Genomic DNA, 20,608 nt, shown 5'->3' with positions numbered 1-20,608 from the left:
ATTTACTAGCACACCCTTGGTCAGAGACTGGAGGAATAGTCAAATGGACGTAGGAAATCCGGGCAAGAGATCAGGACTGGAGGTGGAGATCCGGCAGTCATGTGGGTAAATAGGAGTAGTAGCCGAGATCATGTGACACTTATAAAGCAAGCAAAGCAGGGATTCTGGAAACGTTTGCGGTCCTCAGAACCTTTGGGTTTGGTCCCAAATGCCTGCCCCCCTTCCCTTAATCCCCAGCCCCTTACCAAGCCTGCAGAACATGGGACAAATGGCAGGCTTCTGACTCCCTTGAAAATCGGATTTCTGGCTCGGGGCGATGATACATTGTTACCAGAAAGCGCAACCCGGTAGCTTTGCGGCTCCGTGTTTGTCGCTGGGCTCCGGGGCTCCATCTCGCCCGGTCACTTCGCCCCGTTTCCGTGGAGACCAACAAACAATAAGTTTAATCCATGCGCTCTGAGGATCAGCTGAAGGGTCCACAAAGGGACCCAGCTCCTCCATGTTACAGATGAGAAAGCTTAAGGTGACGGGGTTAAGTGATCTGTCCAGAGTAAGAGAGATGTTAAAGTCAGAGGAGAACTTGAATTCGGGTCTCTGTATTCTAAATCGATACCGCACCATGAAAGTTCCAAAAATAACACCACTTCTGAGCTTTTAGACTTTAATGACTTTAAAAATCAACAGGTAATTAGACTTGGACAAATGGGAATGAACGGCTCCATGAGACCTCAACAATCCAACAAAACCAGGAAAAAGGAAGAGGAAAATGTAAACTAGCTCCTGGAAAAACAAGTGACCTGGACAAGACGGAGGCCGCCCAGGAATTATGAGGCTTCCTGAAAACTAGGAGGAGAAAAAGAACCTAGAACCCAAAGGGGGAGGAAAATGTAAACTAGCTCCTGGAAAAACAAGTGACCTGGACAAGACAGAGGCCACCCAGGAATTATGAGGCTTCCTGAAAACTAGGAGGAGAAAAAGAGCCTAGAACTCAAGGGGAGAGGATTTCTCCTTTTACAGCCGAGGAGCCCACGGGGCTGCGCCACGGGAGGTGCCGGTGTTCCTGACTCCCGATCCGGGCTCCAGGCTCTGTGTTCTAGGGTGTATTTTGTAACAGCCTCTGGGGTCAGGCGTGTGAGAATTCGTGTTTAGCAGAAGTTTCTTATGGGCCGGACACTGTGGGGAATAGTTAATGGCAAAGCGAGGGCCGAACTGGGGGGCAGGAAGATCTGGGTTCAAATCCTCTGAAACAGCTGGGTCCACACCGGGCCTTCCCTTCCCTTCCCAGTCACTCCTCGAGGGGATCAAAGGGAAGCCTGCATGGAGAGCACTTGGCAAACCTCGAGCTCTAAGTAATCCAGACGCTGCCAAGGCCGTGGGCCGGAGCCGGCTGTAGCCAGGTGGGAACGCTGCTAGAAAAAGGCAAAGGACACTATCTGACCGGAACCTGGAGCTGGGTGGGATCCCCGTGCTGGGCACCTTCATTGCTGCCATTTTACAGACACGCAAACAGAGGTTCGTAGAATTGCCCCGTTCCCAGAGCGCGAAATCGGCCCGACGGGATGGGAACCCGAGGCTCACGGGCGCGGTGTGATGGCAAGAGCCCAGAAGCCTGGACTCCAGGTCTCAGTCACTCCGCGGGCCCGACACCGGGACAGAGTGGGACAGCTTTCTGTTTCCCTGTTTTCATCAGGGCCGCTGGAGGCGGGAAGGCCGGGGAGCCTCGAGGCTCGGGATCGGAGGAGCCGGACTACCGATACAGACAAGGGGACCGGGTCCGATTTTGGTGGGATGCTGCCTCGGGCTGGCTGAGAAGGCTCGGGATGGGCTCCTTGTAGATAGAAAGGATGGAGAAGGCAGAGAGGAGAGGACCTAGAACGAGCCCGGAGGGCAGTGCGGGGCGTGACCTGGATGAAGGCAGAGGAGAGCAGGGAACCCGAGAAAGGGACGCCCCAGAGGCCCAGGGAGGGAGAGAGGGGGGTTGAGAGTCGGAGGCTGCAGGGAGCCAAGGATGAGGAGGATGGAGAAGAGGACACTGCATGTGGCAAGAAGGAGACAACCAGGATTCTTGTTTACCAGCCAGCAATTGTTGAGCATCAACTACATATCAGGTTCTGTGTGAGGCTCTGAGGATACCGACAGCAGGCCCTCACCACAGGGAGCCGCCGCTCTGTTGGGGAACCACCTGGACCCTGTGATGGGGGGCAGACATCGTGTGTGAAGGTCACGGTGCGTCACTGAGGGGACAGCACGAGTGGCTGGCAGGTGGAGGGCGCCGAGGGTCTCTTGGGGGATGCAGCTCCTGGGCGACAGGCAGAGATGGGAAGGAAGCTGGGAATTCTAAGACAGCAGTGAGGAAGGATGGCGTGTCTGGTGTGGGGGACTGCCTGGGCAAAGGCAGGGCGATGGAACAGCATGGATGAAAAGTAGCGGAAATTCAGTTCTCCTGGAATATGAGGAGGGGACCATATAAACCTTACAGAGGAGGCAGATGCCAGGGGGAGGGGCATTGTGTGGCAGGGGTAAGATGCCAGGGGGAGGGGCATTGTGTGGCAGGGGGAAGATGCCAGGGGGAGGGGCATTGTGTGGCAGGGGGAAGATGCCAGGGGGAGGGGCATTGTGTGGCAGGGGGAAGATGCCAGGGGAGGGGCATTGTGTGGCAGGGAGCAGATGCCAGGGAGAGGGGCATTGTGTGGCAGGGGCAGATGCCAGGGGGAGGGGCATTGTGTGGCAGGGGCAGATGCCAGGGGGAGGGGCATTGTGTGGCAGGGGGAAGATGCCAGGGGAGGGGCATTGTGTGGCAGGGGGCAGATGCCAGGGGGAGGGGCATTGTGTGGCAGGGGGAAGATGCCAGGGGAGGGGCATTGTGTGGCAGGGGCAGATGCCAGGGAGAGGGGCATTGTGTGGCAGGGGCAGATGCCAGGGGGAGGGGCATTGTGTGGCAGGAGGAAGATGCCAGGGGAGGGGCATTGTGTGGCAGGGGGAAGATGCCAGGGGAGGGGCATTGTGTGGCAGGGGGCAGATGCCAGGAGTTATGAGACAGAAAAAGTTGGGGTGACTGGGGAAGGGAGTTTGGTTTGGAGGGGAGTTAGCCTGCCAGTTCAGGGCCTGAAGACCGCACCGTGTGAGCGCAGTGACGGGGACAGACTGGGATGTCCCGGGAAGAGAACCTCCGAGACGGGGCCGTGAGTTGGACGTGTGGGACGAGGGAGAGCGAAGGGCCAGAGAGGGCTCTGAGATTGAGCATCTGGGGCGAGGTCCCACGGGCAGCAGAGGATTTGTGCTCAGACCTCACTGGCCACTTACCGTGTGGCCCGGCCCGAGGCCCTTCAGCGGCCTCCAGCCGGCGTGCTGAGGGTTCGAGGCACGCTTGTCACCGGGAAGGCCGGCGCTCGCTGCCAGATGGGACCGTGTCCTGGCGCCAGAGCCGGGCCGGTTGGAAGATGGGGCTGGAACTCTCTGAAATGGGCAGGGGAACCTTGGAAAGCTTCCTCCTCGGGGGCGAGGGGCACAGTGACTCAGCAAGACTCGAGCCCTACTCTGGCCTGAGACGCTTCCTAGCTATGTGAGCCTGGGCGCCTCTTCTCTGTCTGCCTCAGTTTCTTCAACAGTGAAATGGAAATAAAACAGCACTTAGACATGTAGGGTTGCTGTAAGGATCAAATGAAGTCATTATACAAATAGAGCTTAGCATAATACCCGACATCTAATAGGAACTTACTATTTCCTCCCTCCCACCTTCCTTCCCTTCCTTCTATGCTCCCTTTCTCCTTCCTTTCTTTCCTCTCTTCCTTTACTTCCCCTGTCCTTCCCTTCCTTCCACTCTCCCTCTGTTTTCCTCCTTTTCTCTCTTTTCCCTTTCCTTCCTCTTTCCCTTCTTTCCTCTTTTCCTTTCCTTCCTCTGTTCTTTCCTTCCTTCCTCTCTCCTTCCCCTCTCCTTCCCTTCCTTCCTCTCTCCTTTCCTCTTTTTTTCCTTTCCTCCTGTCTTTCCTTCCCTCTCCTTCCTTCATTTTCCCCATCCCCATCCCAGAGGCCAGCATCTGACTTGGGCCTCCACAAAAGCTAAGGATTTGAGGGGGTGGGGGTGCAGAGGCAAGTGTAGCTGAGGACTCGACAATGGGAGGTGCGTTAGCGACCGGCGGACCGGGTCGTCTGGCCATGTGGACACGCCGTGCTTGTAGGTGTGCAGCCCACGGCGTCCGGCCGGGCCGCGGGCCCGGAGCAGGACTCGGAATTCAGAAGCAGGCTCTCTGCAGAGCTGCTCCTGAGCCCCGTGGGAGCAGATGAGATCACCGGGAACAACAGCGGGCACTGATGTTCCGCTTTACGCCGGGATTACATAAAGGCCCTTCATGCCCAGAGCAGGGAGAGACAGTACGGTCATCCCCGAGCTCCAGGTAGGGTGACGCGGCCCAGAGCGCCAACAGCCAGAGCCGTGATGATCAGCCGAGAGGAGCTGGGGGCTGCTTTGTCAGGCCCCAGCCCGGGGCCACTGTTGCTACTCCCCTTCTTCCCTTCTAGGCCGTCCCCGTCCCTTTCCACTGCTGCCATAGAACAGCCCTCCGAGGCTGGCTGGCTCAGCCTGTAAATGGTGCTCCGGCCTCCAGCAGTCGCTCGGAGACCCCCGGGAAAGGGGGAGGCCCCGGCTCCTGAGGCAGCTCCTTGCGGGAGCTCTAAGTGCGAGGAACGGCTGCTTTCCTTGAGATGGGGCCTCAGCCCGGCTCTCTGCAGCCCCCACCCATCCCTGTGGGGCGTGGTAGACGGGTCCTGCTGCTTCCCGCCATATGGGAGAACAGCTCTTGTCTCCTCTCTTTTCCAAGCTTAACACGCCCGGCTCTCGGATGCCCCGACCAGTGCCCACCGTGGGGCACTTCCTTGCCGGTGACCTCTCAGAGCCAGGGCCGGCGCCCCAAACGGGGTCAGGGCCACAGAGCTCTTGCTTCCGGCCGGCACCGGTCCTGTCTCCGCATAGCCCAAGCCCGGCTCGGCTCCTCTGGCCACAAGCCCACTCACCCTGAGCTGCGTCAGAGCCCACTCGCTCGGCCATTTTCTCATATTGTCGTCTTGCCTCCTCTCCCCCGACTCGCACGTGTGAAGAGGGCTTTGAGGACTCGGGTGGGGGACCCTTCATCTCTTTCAAGCTTTAGCTGATTAGATTCCGTCCGGCGTTCCGGCCCGACGAGAGCTTTCCACATCTTCACTCTATCGGCCAGCCTGTTAGCATCGTTCCCGGTTTTCTTTCTCATCCGCAGCTTTGATCGGCGTGTTCTCTATGCCTTGCCCAGAGCATCGATAAAGCGGCCAGGGGCCAGACTGCTAAGGCCCTCCCCTGGAAGCCCCTTTCCAAGCTGACGTTGTCCGCTTACTGTCTGCTCTCTGGACTTTTTAACCGGTTCCAAATCCAAATAAATGAACCGTCTCTAGTCCACGTTTCTCCACCTTGTAAAGAATAATGATAGTGTGAGAAACTCTGTGAAATACTTAATGAAATCGAATTTATCCACTTCCGCTCTTTCCCCCAATCTGCCATGCTGGTTCCCTAGTCCAAAAAACGTGGCATCCCATACTGAGACAGTGACACAGCTGTCACTCAGGCCATCGGGGTGTGTGGCTCGAGAGCCATCTTCACTATTCCCAGAAAGACAGCGTGTATTCCATATCCAGCAAGGGGGGAAAGCGATCACCAGGAGGTACTCTGAGTACATGAGCGGTGACACTTTAAGAGACTATGACTTTGGGCCCCCAGGGGACCCTCATTCTGCAAATATCTGTCAAACCACACTGCTGTACTATGGTTTGGATTTATCTCTCAGGGCTCTGGTCTGAATGTAATTTAGAAAATATGGAATATTATCTAAATATTAAAATACACACCCTACTCTTTGTAACCGGCTCTCAACTCCCAACCTATCTGGATTCCCTGCCTGGTGAATTCAGTGTCTGGGTGCTCAGATGTCCTGATTGATTGTACATAGATTAAAGAATAGACTAAGAGCCTAACACTCTCCTATAGAACACATCCATCTCCTGTCATCTCCTATCGCTCCTCTCAGTTCCTTCTGGTCTTCAGCCCTGTGGCTCATGTAAAAGGAAATGAGGCACTGAAACTCTGTCCAGAACCAGAGACTAAAAGAGAAATCGGCTTCTCACTTCATCATTCCAGCAGTCCCAGCAACTCTCAACATTCTCTTCTCGGGGCCCCTGAACTTAAAGGCTTTGCTTCAGGGGGAGAATGTTTCTCAGTCTCTCTGGCTTCTGGTTCCTCTGGTACTGTCGTTCCTAGCGCCTCCCTGTGTGCTCTGGCCACTGGCTGCTCCCCCTACTCTTTCAGAAATCTGAATGCAAGTGAAACAAGAAAAAAGTTACAAGGAAAAAGGGATGATGAGAGGTAGAGAGCATCTTTTCATCCTATTTGAAAGGCTTCATCCCAGGAGGAAGGGATAATGAAAATGAATTTCCTAAGCCAGGATCAGCCGCAATTGTTCTGCCAAACTCTGTGTGTGTCTCTTGCTGTTGTCTGTTTTTGTGTCTTTCTATCTCAGTGTCTTTCTCTGTGTTTCTCTCTCTCCGTCTCTGTCTTTTTCTCTGTCTCTCTCTCTCCCTCCCTCCTTTCATTCCTCAATTGCTGTCTAGTTTTCTTTCTGTCAGTTTCTCACTCTGCCTATTTCTCTCTTTCTCTCTTAATGTCTCTGCCTCTCTATTTCTGTTTCTGCCTCTTTGTCTCTGACTGTCTCTGTGTCTCTATTGCTCTGCCTCTATCTCTCTCCCTCTGTTACTGTCTCTGTTTTTTGTCTATTTCTCTGTCTCTGCCCCTTTGTCTCTGTCTCTGTGTCTCTATTGCTCTGCCTCTGCCTCTGTCTCTCTGTTACTGTCTCTGTCTCTCTCTCTGCCTCCATCTCTCTGTTACTGGCAGCTCACCCACACTCTGTCGAGCCCCTGAGATGTCATTCATACGAAGCAGGTGAGCCGAGCTCCCTGGTGGCAGCTGGCTGCTCCCTAACCAGCATCTCATTTCTTGGCCTTTTAATTGGGTAAGTGAGGACGTTGCCCTGATGAGGAATGCCCTGTGTCCTTGCTGGTCAGCTCCCACTTAGAGGAGCCTTAGAGGCTTAGAGAGTTAGGTGGTGGGAGCACTTAAGTGAGGGGGGAGTCGGCTTTCCCAAAGCTTCCCTTCCTCCTTTGAAGAAATATGGATGCACCGGCTGCCTTCCTCTTAACCCTCCTCACTCCTCCTTTGACCATTTTTTTTTTTACAAATCTCCATTTACCCTCCGCTCTATCCCCAGTTAGAAGGACAAAAGATACCAAGACGCTCCCCAGATTCTCGCTGCTTCTCCTCCCTGCCCTGCCCTACCCTGTCCTGCCAAGGATCTCTTTCCCACACTCATCGAGGCAAAACTGAGGCAGAGAATAAAGTGGGTATCCACGAAGAAGTGAAGACTTCAGGCAGACTCTGACTTCTAGTTCCTCCCAGCTCTAGTTAATTGGTTGCCTCCTCCCCCCTCCCCTGCCCCGGAGGGTGATCCCTGAGTCTGGGAATGCTATCCTGGCTGGCATCAATCTAGGGAGACTTTACTAAAGAAAGGCCAGATTTGGAAGAAAGGCGAGATATTTCCCTTTCCTTATATCTGTCCCACCAGGATTGCTGGATACTGCCCTGTTCTCATCCTTATTGTACCCACAAGCCTTTGCTGCTACTCTCAGAGTCCCTTGATGGGCCATTCAAATCACTTTCTCCATTTAGTTCTGAACCATAGTTCAATTTAGCCAGAATGTAGTTATAAGGAAGAGAGGACTATTTACAGTTTCATTAATGAGTTGGGGGATATATAGCCTCCTCTTCTGGTTTTTGGAAGCTCCGGATCATGGATTGTGACCTACTGGTCCCTTAACTCTCAGCTTTCCATTCTGGACTTGTCTCTGTTCCCTACTCTCCCCTCCACTGGGGCTGGGGCTCTCACCCACTCCCACCTCTCATCACCTCCGAGGGCTTAAATCTTCTAAATCCAAACTCCCTGATACTCTCAGTCCAGTCCTTTCTCTCCCATTCTCTGAGCCAATAGATTAAACTCAGCACTTATCACTCTCTCCTGCGCCATAGTAATAGCCTTCAGCTTGGCTTCATGGACCCCAGACACTTCAGTCTACACAAGCTACAGGAATGCCATCCCCTAATCCTTCAATGCCCCCTTTTTTTACCTGAGGGATGAAATGTAAACTCAGCCTGTCGTTAATCCCTTTCCCTCACACAGCAGAATATTTCCTTATCTTGTATTTCTTTCTCCCATATCCGGGCAAGAAATTTCTCTCATTTTCATCCGTAATGATCACAATTCACTGGTGCTTTCCTCACAGCAACTGGGAGATGTAGATGATACAATTAATTTGATTCCCATTTTTCAAATGAGGAAACTGAGGCACAAGAGAGTTATTTGACTCAGGTCACAAAGCCAGAAAAGTGTCCAAGACTAGGTTCAATCTAAGTTCTTCTGACTCCATGATGCCATGAGAAATCCTGCTCTTTCTTCAGGTATTTTCAGGAAGCCTTTCCTCCTCCTTCTAGATGAATATGTATCTATATATATATATATATAATCTATATATATAGATATATGCTTTTAAAAAAAAGTTGCCACCCCATCTCCTTTCTCTCTCAGACCACCCACCAAATTAGAAAATGCACAAACACAGCCTTGCGTCAGATATCCGTGGGAAAGCAAAACTTATCATCTTAGCCATCCGTGTCTCCTTCTGCACCTTGAGTCTCATTTCTCTCTTAGGAAGGGATGCTTGAGAATTATGGGCGATCCTTGCATTTATCAGGGCTCTTAAAGCTGTTTGTCCTTGTTATAATATAGAGTGTTCTCCAGTTCTGCTCAACTTCCGTCTGCATCAGTTCATCTAAGTCTTCCAAGGTTTCTCAGAAATCATCCTTTTCAACATGATTCCATTACATTCATCAATGATCTCCCAGTGCATGGGCACCCCCATTGTGCCAGGACCTGTGCTAAGCCTTGGGGATACAAAGAAAGGCAGAAGATAGTGCTTTCTTTCACAGAAATTCTGGTCTAATAAGGGAGAAAAAAAAGCAAACAAATACATACAAACGAGATATTTGTTGCGTAAATGGAAAATGAGCTCAGAAGCAAGAAACAAAATGGATTTGTGTCCATTTGATGACTCTATAATACTCTCTGGGATCGTACATACATGTCATTAGATTGTCCGTCTTTGCTCCAACAAGCATTTAGTAAGTGTCTGCTCTGTGCCAGGCCCTGTACTAAATCCTGGGGATACAAGGGAAAACAAGAGACAGCCTGCCTTCAAGGAGCTAGCTCCCAGTCTAATGAGTTCTGAGTTCCTTGAGTACAAAGAGTCAGTTTTTCTTCATCATATCTCCAAATCCAGCACGATATTTGCCGGTTTATAGTAAATGTTTATTGAGTTCAATTGAATTGGATGCTAGAATCAGAACCCCCAAAGATCTCAGCAGGCCACAGTGACGGGCAAAATCCAATAAGATCAAGTTGAGTAAGTGTCGATATAAAATCCTTCATTCGAATAAATCGTTTACCAGTGATTTGCACGATGCGATGGCATGTACATCATCAGATTTGTAGATAACACAAAACTAACAGCCTGGATAACCGAGTCAGAATCCAAAAGGATCTTGGCAAGCTAGAGCCCACACCTGAATGTGAGAAAAAAAATCCAATAGACAAATGGAGATTTGGGATCAAGAAATTGACCTCAAATAGATGAATGCAAATTGACTGGGTCAACAGTAGGACTTATGAAAAAGACTTGGGGGCCAGAGTGGACCACCATCTCTCTGTGAGCAGCTGGAGAGGGCACTGGCCTGATAGTCAGACCTTATTTCAAATCCAGCCTCAGACCCTAGCTGTGTGACCCTGAAAAAGTCATGTCTCCTCTGCCTCCATTTTCTCACCTGCAAAATGAGTTGGAGAAGGAAATGGCAAAGGGCTCCGGTCTCTTCCCTGAAAACCTCAACTAGGGTCATGAAGAATTGGACACAACTGAACAATAACATGTGTGTATGTTTATACACATATACATACACATACATGTGTGTATAATGTAAATCAAGGCTTACAAAACATTTCCCTTACGAAGCTGAGGATCCAGGTAGGATAATCCTCATTTATCCACATTTTATAGATGAGAAAATCCAGGATTCAAAAGCGACTTGTGTAGGGTCCCAGAGCTAGCATAAATGTCAGGCACAATTGGCTGCAATGGCCTCTGAACCTCCAGTGCCGAGATTCTAGCCTTTCTCTGAAATTGGGGCGCAGCTGTGGTGGATGCAGCATTTTCCGGTTTAAAGAAAGCTCCCCGTGAGCCCGTCTGGAGGTGAGATCTACTCCCCAAGGCTCAGCCCATGGGAAGGCCCAAGATCCCCGGGGCCCTCCTTGCCAAGCCTGCGAGCCTTCCTCCCCAAACAGTCCTCCTAGGCCTTGAATGTTGGAGAGACCCTCAGAGATGGGGATGGGAACCAAAGGCCCGAGGATGCTTTCTGGCTTCCCTGGCAAAACACCTCCCATCCACTTTCTCCAAGGAGGCTCAGGGCTATAGTAAAAGTGGAGGTGATAATAGAGGCCAAACCACCACCCCCGCCCTTTCACAGAGAGGAAATAGAGGCTTACTTATGCAATTTCCCCAAGGTCACACGGCTGATAACCCCCAAGGCAGGATCTGAACAAGCTTCGGGAGTCCTAACCCTCCATTCCCCGGGGCCATGCTGCTATTCATATAGCATGTGGATTGACTGATGAGAGAAAGTGAGGGAAGAAATGATTTACCCAGAGTCCTCCACAAATTGGTGGCGAGTCAGGGTCAAGGCTAGCTCTTTCTTTCCAGGGCGTCTTTCTAGGTTCCAGAATCCCAGATTTCCTCCCCTCCTCTCCCCCGCCCATCCCTTCTCCAGGGCCCCCCCTTGCCCACTTCCTGGTGAGCTGGCCCAACCTCATGGAGAGGGCTGTGATAAGGGTCCTCGTACTAGCCTGGCATCCGCTGGCACATGTGATTCCGTCCATCCGGGCTGCTTCTCTGGTCCCCCTGCCCCTGCCTCTCTCCAGATTGAGGCTGTAGTAGCAGAAGTCCCTTGCCTGGGCTGGAGGGTGGCGAGCCATGGGAGCGAGAGCTTCTGAGATATAAGGGACCTCCGAGGAAGGAAATGCGTGCTTACCACGTGCCGGGCTAATGCCGCCCCTGCCCAAGTATCTCATTTGGTCCTTACAATAACTCTGGGAAGTACGGGTCACCATTTTACAGTTGGGGAAACTGAGGCAGAGTACCCTAGGCTGACCCGCGGGCCTGAGGCTGCATTTGAACTTCGGAGGGTGCTCAGACACCCGCGGGGCCGCTCTGCCGCTAGGATCCTTGTTAGCGAGTATCCAGAAGGGGCTGACCAGTGGCGGGAGCAGACTCAGAACCAGCGAGGGGCAGGCGAAGGACCTGGGAGGGGAACACGAGAACAGCCCTCAGGCAGCGAGGCCAGCCGGTTCCGGATTGGTTCCCGTCCTCGGGGGCCCTCGCGTCCGCCCCGACACAGCCGCCGGGGCCGCGTAGATTGGGCAGGAAGGCTGGGAGGTCCGCCGGGGGAGCTGCGAGCATCCCGGGCCGGGCTTCCCGGAGGAGGCGGCCTTGCGGCCGGAGAGCCCCCCCGGGGGGAGGGGGCAGAGCAGGCGCTAACGGGCTTCTCGCCCCTTCCGCTCCAGGTGATCCGGACCGACACCTTCAAGCACCTGCGGCACCTGGAGATCCTGCAGCTGAGCAAGAACCTGGTGAGGAAGATCGAGGTGGGCGCCTTCAACGGGCTGCCCAGCCTCAACACGCTGGAGCTCTTCGACAACCGGCTGACCACGGTGCCCACGCAGGCCTTCGAGTACCTGTCCAAGCTGCGGGAGCTGTGGCTGCGCAACAACCCCATCGAGAGCATCCCCTCGTACGCCTTCAACCGGGTGCCGTCGCTGCGGCGGCTCGACCTGGGGGAGCTCAAGCGGCTCGAGTACATCTCGGAGGCCGCCTTCGAGGGGCTCGTCAACCTGCGCTACCTCAACCTGGGCATGTGCAACCTGAAGGACATCCCCAACCTGACGGCGCTGGTCCGGCTCGAGGAGCTCGAGCTGTCGGGCAACCGGCTGGACCTGATCCGGCCCGGCTCCTTCCAGGGCCTCACCAGCCTGCGCAAGCTGTGGCTGATGCACGCGCAGGTGGGCACCATCGAGCGCAACGCCTTCGACGACCTCAAGTCCCTGGAGGAGCTCAACCTGTCCCACAACAACCTGATGTCCCTGCCCCACGACCTCTTCACGCCCCTGCACCGGCTGGAGCGCGTGCACCTCAACCACAACCCGTGGCACTGCAACTGCGACGTGCTCTGGCTCAGCTGGTGGCTCAAGGAGACGGTCCCCAGCAACACCACGTGCTGCGCCCGCTGCCACGCGCCCGCCGGCCTCAAGGGCCGCTACATCGGCGAGCTGGACCAGTCGCACTTCACCTGCTACGCGCCGGTCATCGTGGAGCCGCCCACGGACCTCAACGTCACCGAGGGCATGGCGGCCGAGCTCAAGTGCCGCACGGGCACCTCCATGACGTCCGTCAACTGGCTGACCCCCAACGGGACCCTGATGACGCACGGCTCGTACCGCGTCCGCATCTCCGTCCTGCACGACGGCACCCTCAACTTCACCAACGTCACGGTCCAGGACACGGGCCAGTACACGTGCATGGTGACCAACTCGGCCGGCAACACCACGGCGTCCGCCACCCTCAACGTCTCCGCCGTGGACCCCGTGGGGGCGGGCGGTCCCGGCGGGCCCGGGGGCTCCAGCGGGGGAGGCTACACGTACTTCACCACGGTGACGGTGGAGACGCTGGAGACCCAGTCTGGCGACGAGATCCTCCTGCCCCGCGGGACGGAGAAGGAACCTCCGGGGCCCACCACGGACGGCGGCTGGGGCGGGGCCCGGGGCGGCGACGTGGGAGGGCCCGCCTCCTCCTCCACCACGGCGCCCGCCCCGAGGTCCTCGCGGCCCACCGAGAAGGCCTTCACGGTCCCCATCACGGACGTGACCGAGAACGCCCTCAAAGACCTGGACGACGTCATGAAGACCACCAAGATCATCATCGGCTGCTTCGTGGCCATCACCTTCATGGCCGCCGTGATGCTGGTCGCCTTCTACAAGCTCCGAAAGCAGCACCAGCTGCACAAGCACCACGGCCCCACGCGCACCGTGGAGATCATCAACGTGGAGGACGAGCTGCCCGCCGCCTCCGCCGTGTCCGTCGCCGCGGCCGCCGCCGTGTCCGGCGTGGGCGGGGGCGGGGACAGCCACTTGGCCCTGCCCGCCCTGGAACGTGACCATCTCAACCACCACCACTATGTGGCCGCTGCCTTCAAGGCCCATTACAGCAGCAACCCGGGCGGCGGGGGCTGCGGGGGGAAGGGCCCCCCCGGGCTCAACTCCATCCACGAACCTTTGCTCTTCAAGAGCAGCTCCAAGGAGAACGTGCAAGAGACACAGATCTGAGGCCCTCCCGGCGGCAGCTCCCTGGCGTCGAGGGGACGCGGCGGGGTGGGGAAACGCGGCTGGGGACACGGACGCCCCGAGCTCCCCACGCGGGGGAGAAGGCGCCATCTTGGACCCTTGGACCCTTCGCCCACCCCCGCCCCTGTCCTCCGGGACGTGAGACTCTCCCCAAGCCCTGCGGGGAAGGGGAGAGGGGGAAGGGGGGGGAACCCTGACCGTTTGACTCCTGGTTTGCATCCCTGACTCCTCCCCCCGTAGTGGGAAGTCCTGGGAGGAATGTTGGGGGGGAGGAGGGGACGGGAGCCACATCGAGACTGGACCTCGCTGGGGATTCTAACAGAGCTGCCCCCCTCCGGCCTCTCTCGAGCCCCCGAGGGATGTGGGGTTCGGAAGAGATGGCCCAAACCCCTCCGGGTCTTTCCTCACCCTCCCCAGCCCCCATCCCCACCCCCTGCCAACCCTCAAGGGGAGAGCTTTTTTGAGGGGCCCTCTCCCCCTCCCCCACCCCCAACAAACCCCTTTTATGGTTCATTTTTGCAGTTTGATGCCTTCCCCTCCCATCCCTTCCTCCAAACCGAAGAGACAGACCGAATCACCTGAGCTCCAACTACCCCCGGCCTGGTCCCTACCACATGCTAAGCTCCAAGCCCTGGCCTAGCCCACCCTGCCCATTGGATGGGGGGAGGGGGAGCCCCAGTCTCCTGCCCCCCACCGCCAAAATCCTTCCCTTCCCCAAACCTGCTCCATAGACTTTTTTGATACTGAAGGGAGGTGTGTGTCGATGACTACCCTGCTCTGTAATTACTTTAAAAAAAAAAGAAAAAGTAAAAAAATTTTTTTGTCATGAAAATAGAAATGCAAAATTCATGAGGGAGGGAGAGAGAGAGAGAGAGAGAGAGAGAGAGAGAGAGAGAGAGAGAGAGAGAGAGAGAGAGAGAGAGAGAGAGAGAGAATGGAGAGGGAGAGAGAGGAGCTCTATCAAACCCCTCCTTTCCAGCCCGCAGAAGATGAGGTGATTAGTGAGGTCACCCGCTGGGCTTGGGGCTCTCCCATGCCCCCCAGTACAGTATCAGAGAAGGGCAAAGGTGGAGTTCTTTGAGGGCAGCCCCTCATTTTAAGCTGAAGAAGCTGAGCAGACTGGGAGTGTTGTCTGGAGACTGCCTTCTCCTTCTATGACCTTGAGCCCACCTCTGTTTCCCGAACTGGAAAGAGAGAGCATCAGACCAGAGGAGCCCGAAGCTCCCTCCCTGCCTGGGTCCCCGGGACCCTGTCCATTCTTCTACTTGGAGCAGGGCTTAGATGGAGGTTTGAAGAAAGGGAAAGGAGATCTTTTGAATGAGGCTCTGTGTGTGTGTGCGTGTGTGTGTGTGTGTGCAGCTCTGTGTGACTCCTCCTTTCGGGTTTCTGGTAAAAGTCCTTTTACTTTGGGGGACACCAAAGGAGCCAGCCCTCCATACCTTGGAATCCGTGGCAGTTGGAAGGACCCAGAGACGTCGCCCCACCCCTTGGTCTGTGGATGACAAAGGTCCCCACGGAGACAGGGAGCAGCCAGAGCCCCCCAGGACGCCGACGGAAGAGCGGGGTGCCAGGGAGAGCTCCTGCCTCTGCGTTCCCACACTGGCTCTCCAGCCCAACCTCTCTCCCCCCTCCGTGGGGGGCTCTTCAAGACTGTTGGCGACTCTCTGCGTTTCCTCCTCATTGGGAGGGGGAGAAGGCACCACTGTGGGTGGTGTTGGGGAGAAGGGGGCAGAGATATGGGAAAACCAAGAGTGAAACAGTCGAGGGGCTGTTGAGGAAAAAAAAGGAGAGAATAAGGCAGCAGGTGGGGCTCAGACAAAGAGGAGGACAGAGATGGGGGAGGGGCGTGCGACAGTGGGAGGAAGGGAAAAGGAAAAGATGGGAGAAGACCCTAGATAAGGGAGGGCCCCGATCTTCCTCGTTTCGGGGCCCAGAGGAGTAGGAAAGGGAGGAGAGAAGAGGAACCAAGAAGGAGGAAGAGACCAGGGCCAGAGGCCGCTCAGTGGGAAAGGGAAGGGCCCAAATATCAGGGGGGCGGGGAGGGCAAAAGATGAGCTTGGAAACAGCATCTTTTCATCCAGGCCCTACTTCTCCCCCGAGATCCACAGGGACAAGTAGACAGAGACAGAGACAGGCACGGAGAGATACAGACTCAAACACGGAGAGATAGAGACAAGAGGGGACAGAGACACAGCCTCATACATACAGAGGCAGAGGCAGAGAGAAAGACAGAGACAGACTCAGAAACAGAGAGACAGACAGACAGAAGGGGAAAGACACACACGGAGGACAGAGACAGAAACAGAGGAAAGAGGAAGCACAGAGACAGAGGAACAGAATAAGAGAGAGGGACAGAGACAGAGAGAGACACACAAAGAGAGGACACAGAGAGAAAGACACAGGAGACAAAGGAGAGAATCCGCAGTAGCCCGTGCTCAGTGTGACCAGAGAAGTTGGGCTGAGAACAGATCCCCATGAGAAGCAGCTTCGGCAGGCAAGGGACGATGGGGAAAAGGGGACCCTGAAAGACAAGCCTGGAGACGGTCGGACTCCAGCTTTGGTCCAATGAGAGATGCTTCTAGATGCACGTGTCCCCAGAGAGACCCCGGGGGGCGCTCGGCGGCAGAGCTCGGCGGCTGCCCCGGCGTCCCCTTGGAGGCCCTGGGTCCAGATCCGGCCTCCTCAGAGATGGCCACCCGGCCTTCCGGAGAGAGCACCGCAGCCGTGGCCCAGGGCCTGACAAACGGCCGGCCCTGGGAAGGACGCGGGACCTCGGGCCGTCCCTCGGATGGGGGAGGTGGAGAGGGTGACTTTTAAGAGAAGCCCTGAAGGACAGTCACTGGAAGAGACCCCCAGGTGCACGCAGTCAGAGGGACCCCAAGACATAATAGCGGAGATTCCCCAACCTATGGGATGAGGGAGGCGAGAGGCACTGCGAGGCCGGATCTTGCCCCGCTTGGAAGGATGGGCGGGGGACCTCATGGCCTTCCTTGCCGTCCTCCCCCCAGCCCCATGAGGAGGGGCTGACAAGAGATCCCAGCGTGGAGAAGAACCTCGGGCTGGGGGGCCCCGCGGTTCTTCTCCCGGACTCTCCAAGACGCAGCTTCCCTGGGGGAAAACTCTTGCCTCTCCTCCAGACTCCTCCAACTTTTGTCTCTCGCCCATCTCTGTGTTTTTCCATCTCTTGTTACTGCGGGTGATGTTCCCTGTATGTTCTCTCTGTGAGGCTCTGAATGGGGGGGAGGGGGGCTCTCCCCATCCTTGGATCTCTCTCCCTCCCTCCCTCCTTCCCCGTGTGTGACTAGATCCCTCTCCCTCCGTCTCTTCTCTTTCCCTCTCTCCCCTTGCCAGTCCCCGTTGCCATGGTAACACTGCAGCAGACACCAGGTGGTTGGGGAGGAGGGGCTGGAGAGGGGAGGGGGGACCTCGGCTGCCGCAGCCTCCGCCATCTCCACCCCTGGCGGGAGAGGAGCGAAGCCGGCCCGAGCCCACCGCGGGCGGAGCTTGGGGGAGGCGGAGCAAGAGCCTTCTGAGACCCAGGCTCGAAGCCGGCCCTGGGGGTGGGGCCAAAGGGCACGAGGCCCCGCCCTTCTTCGGGTGGCTCGAGGGCAAGGTCCTCCTCCAGCCAGTGACCCTGGGGGGGAGGGGGGGCCGGGGAGGGGGCGGCTGCTCCAAGCCAGGGGACTGGCGGGAGCTGGGTGAGCGGAAGGACAAGGGGAGGGGATGGACTGGACGGCCAGAGATGGAGGCCCAGACCGGGCCAGGGCCGGGAGCCTAAAAAGGAGCCCCGGGCACTCGGAGCAAGGCAGGGGGCGCCACCCAGGGCAGACACAAACGGGAAACAAAGTCAGAAAAGGGAGAAGCTGGGCAGAGGGGCCGGAGGAGAGCGCCCACGCCTGCAAGAGCCAGCCTGAGCTCCCATCCCCGGGTCTCACTGCCAACCCCCTCCCCTAAATGGGATGAGGTTGCCACGGCAACCTGGCTGGGCCCGCGAGGGGGTGGGGGGAGGAGAAGGCTTCGAAGGCGTCAATGGCAATGAGGAGGGGGAAGGGACTTAGCACCTCCAGGGAAGGGGGAGTTGGCGACACAGCCGGGGAGGCGCTCCCCCGCCAGACCCGGCCCACGAGGGAAGAGCCCTTGTCTGGAAGGTTCGGGGATCTGCCCCCCTTCTCTCTAGTGCGGGGACGGGGTGCAAAGGTCACCTGTCCAAAGGTCAGCGCTGGCCAGGAGAGCCAGAAATGGCCCAGGATCGCAGCCTGAAGAAGGTCGGCCTGCTGGGCTACGGGCGCCTTGGTGAGTAGGTGCCCAGCTCCCGCCCTTTTGCTGGCCCCAGGCCCCCTCCCCCAGGCTCCTGACCCGGCAGGCCCTCTCCCCCATCCCCACAGGTCAAGCCCTGGCGGCTCGGCTGCTGGCCGAGGGGGCGCGGCACGGCCTGGAACTCAGCTTTGTCTGGAACCGGGACCCCGGGAGGCTGCAGAGCACCCTGCCCCCCGCCCTGAGGCTCCTTGACCTCAGTGACTTGGGGGAGAGGTCAGTGACCTTGCTCTCAGGGGGGTCCGGAGACTGGGGGGCACCCTCCGATCCAGCCCCCGCTGATGCAGCAGAAGCCGAGGCTCCGGGGGCCTCTCCACCAATGGGCAGCCTCACGGGGGAGGGGGATCACAGGAAATCTTTGGCACTTGGCACAGCACTAGGCACACGGAAGGCCGGAACATGGCTGTTCCCTCCCCCATCCTCCCCACAGGAGTCCGGATCTGGTGGTTGAGGTCGCTCACCCCCAAATCATCCGGGATTTTGGGGCCCAGATCCTGAGCCATGCTGACCTCTTGGTGAGACTCCCCCCCCAACAGCTGATGATGGTTCTCAGACCCCACCCAGCTTTAATGCTCTTGGCCAGTCCCTTGTAGATCTGGGACCCTGAGCCCCCCCCCCCTTTGTTCTGGGTTCTAAAGTCCCTGCTAAGCTCCCGCCCTGCGTTCTGAGGCCCCGCCCCCGCGCCCCCTCCCCAGCTCTCCGGTCTCCCCAGGTGGGGTCCCCCTCGGCCCTGGCCGACCGGGACACGGAGCGGCGGTTGCTGGAGGCCTCGAGGAAGTCGGGCCGTCGGGTTTTTGTGGCTCGGGGAGCCTTGTGGGGAGCGGAGGACATAGCGCGGCTGGATGCGTCCGGGGGGCTGCAGGTAAGGGAGGGCCCGCGCTGGAGCCGGAGGGGGCTGGGACAGGAAAGGAAAGGTAGAGCCGTGACCTGTGCCCCTTCCAGAGCCTCTCCATAACCATGGCCACGCACCCTCACGGCTTCCGCCTGGAGGGGCCGTTGGGCGAGAGGCCCCCGGAGGGGCCCCGGACTGTGCTCTACGAGGGGCCCGTCCGGGGGCTCTGCCCCTCGGCCCCCCGCAATTCGAACACCATGGCTGCCGCTGCTCTGGCCGCCCCGAGCCTAGGCTTTGACGGCGTGGTCGGCATCCTGGTGTCCGACCTCAGGTGAGCCGGGCCTGGGTCCGGGGGGAGGGGAGTTCGTCCAGGCCCCGCCCTCGTCCCCAGCCCATGACCCCACCCCTGTGACCCCAGCCTGGTCGACCGGCACGTGATAGACGTGGAGCTGAAGGGACCTCCGGGGGCCAGCGGCCAGAGCTTCTGCGTCCGGACCCGGAGGGAAAACCCGGCGGAGCCTGGGGCGGTGACCGGCAGCGCCACCCTCGCGGCCTTCTGGCGCAGCCTCCTGGGTAAGCCCGCCCCCTCCTTCCCGGGCCTCCCGTCCCTGCTCAGCTGGCCTGTCTGGACAGCTCCCCGGCCCGCAGGCCTCCTGGAGGGCCCCTTCTCCCTTGGGGGGTCAGTGCAGGCGGTGGGTCAGGGAGGGGCACAGAGCGTGGCACGCAGGGGAAGGGCCGGAAATCCCAGAACCAAATTCAGGGGCTACACCTGCCCGGGGTACGTTCTCTGAGACTGCTTCCTCCCAACTTTGTGCCCAAGCCCCAGGCTGCCTCTCTGTGCCCCTCGGTGCCCGGTAGGAGCCCCAGGCTGCCTCTGTGCCCCCCGGTGCCCGGTACGAGCCCCAGGCTGCCTCTGTGCCCCTCGGTGCCCGGTACGAGCCCCAGGCTGCCTCTGTGCCCCCCGGTGCCCGGTACGAGCCCCAGGCTGCCTCTGTGCCCCCCGGTGCCGGTACGAGCCCCAGGCTGCCTCTGTGCCCCCCGGTGCCCTGTACGAGCCCCAGGCTGCCTCTGTGCCCCCCGGTGCCCTGTACGAGCCCCAGGCTGCCTCTGTGCCCCCCGGTGCCCGGTACGAGCCCCAGGCTGCCTCTGTGCCCCTCGGTGCCCGGTTCGAGCCCCAGGCTGCCTCTCTGTGCTCCTCGGTGCCCGGTACAAAGTCTGGGCTCCTTCCCCTTACTCTCCTGCCTTCCCCTGCCCAGCATGCCCCTTTAGAGGCCTGCACACAGCAGGTGCCTAATCAATGTGTTGAATAGAAATAAGCGCAAAAAGAGAAAGGGATTGGGGCAGAGAGGTCGGAGGTTCTCCCGTGATCAGAGGATTCTGGGCCTTCAGAACGGTCTAGTCAAAGCCCTTTATCTGACAGAAGAGGAAACTGAGGCACCCAGGATGCAACTGGTGTGCACACCGCTGCAAGGGGGAGGGGGCTGAGAGCTCGTCCTTCTGTCTCCCTTCAGCCTGTGGCAGCCGCGGCCCCTCGGGGCCTGGGATCCAGCTGTGCTGAGGACCGGGGCTGCCCGCCACGCGCCAGCCTCCCTGTCAATAAAGTGGGGGTCTTGGCTCCAATGGAAATCTCTGCTTGCCTCAGTACTGGCCTCTGGGACTTGGGCGGGGAGCAAAAGGGGTGGGGGGACCGAGGACACCCCCCTGAGGGGGCCAGAAGGGAGCCCCAAGCTCTGTGGGTAAGGCTCGGGTCACCGGAACCTTCGCTGCAAGCCCCCAGTCCCGGTCCGATCCTTCCCCGCTCCTCGCCCCTCCCCCAGCCCCCAGTCCGGGTCCGATCCTGGCCCCTCCCCCAGCCCCCAGTCCGGGTCCGATCCTGGCCCCTCCCCCAGCCCCC

General features: G+C 57.9%; 2 protein-coding genes across 4 annotated transcripts in view; both read left to right on the top strand.

Moving 5' to 3' along the window:
- Positions 1 to 14,413, top strand: part of LRRC4B (leucine rich repeat containing 4B) — a 49,602-nt gene extending 35,189 nt beyond the window's left edge. For all 3 annotated transcript variants that reach the window (XM_051990298.1, XM_051990296.1, XM_051990297.1), the window contains exon 3: positions 11,736 to 14,413. In XM_051990298.1, the coding sequence (XP_051846258.1) occupies positions 11,736 to 13,550 (1,815 nt within the window). In that variant the 3' untranslated portion in view covers positions 13,551 to 14,413. The remainder of the gene's footprint in view (positions 1 to 11,735) is intronic.
- A 3,333-nt stretch (positions 14,414 to 17,746) lies between these two features.
- Positions 17,747 to 20,344, top strand: ASPDH (aspartate dehydrogenase domain containing). The gene is made up of 7 exons (XM_051990313.1): positions 17,747 to 17,861; positions 17,954 to 18,098; positions 18,313 to 18,397; positions 18,595 to 18,744; positions 18,825 to 19,045; positions 19,133 to 19,287; positions 20,226 to 20,344. Exons 1-7 carry the CDS (start codon positions 17,807 to 17,809, stop codon positions 20,270 to 20,272), a joined length of 858 nt encoding a protein of 285 aa, XP_051846273.1. The 5' UTR covers positions 17,747 to 17,806; the 3' UTR covers positions 20,273 to 20,344.
- The last annotated feature ends 264 nt before the right edge of the window (positions 20,345 to 20,608 follow it).

The sequence above is a fragment of the Antechinus flavipes genome, chromosome 3, assembly GCF_016432865.1.
Source record: "Antechinus flavipes isolate AdamAnt ecotype Samford, QLD, Australia chromosome 3, AdamAnt_v2, whole genome shotgun sequence".
NCBI classification, from domain to species: Eukaryota; Metazoa; Chordata; class Mammalia; order Dasyuromorphia; family Dasyuridae; genus Antechinus; species Antechinus flavipes.
Note: the sequence above shows the minus strand (reverse complement) of the source record. Positions and strands in the feature narration are given on the sequence as shown.

Coding starts and splice junctions, on each gene's coding strand:
- ASPDH (XM_051990313.1), top strand. CDS start 17,807: ATGGCCCAGGATCGCAGCCTGAAGAAGGTCGGCCTGCTGGGCTACGGG. Junction 18,745..18,824: donor ATGCGTCCGGGGGGCTGCAG/GTAAGGGAGGGC, acceptor TGCCCCTTCCAG/AGCCTCTCCATAACCATGGC. Junction 19,288..20,225: donor CTTCTGGCGCAGCCTCCTGG/GTAAGCCCGCCC, acceptor GTCTCCCTTCAG/CCTGTGGCAGCCGCGGCCCC.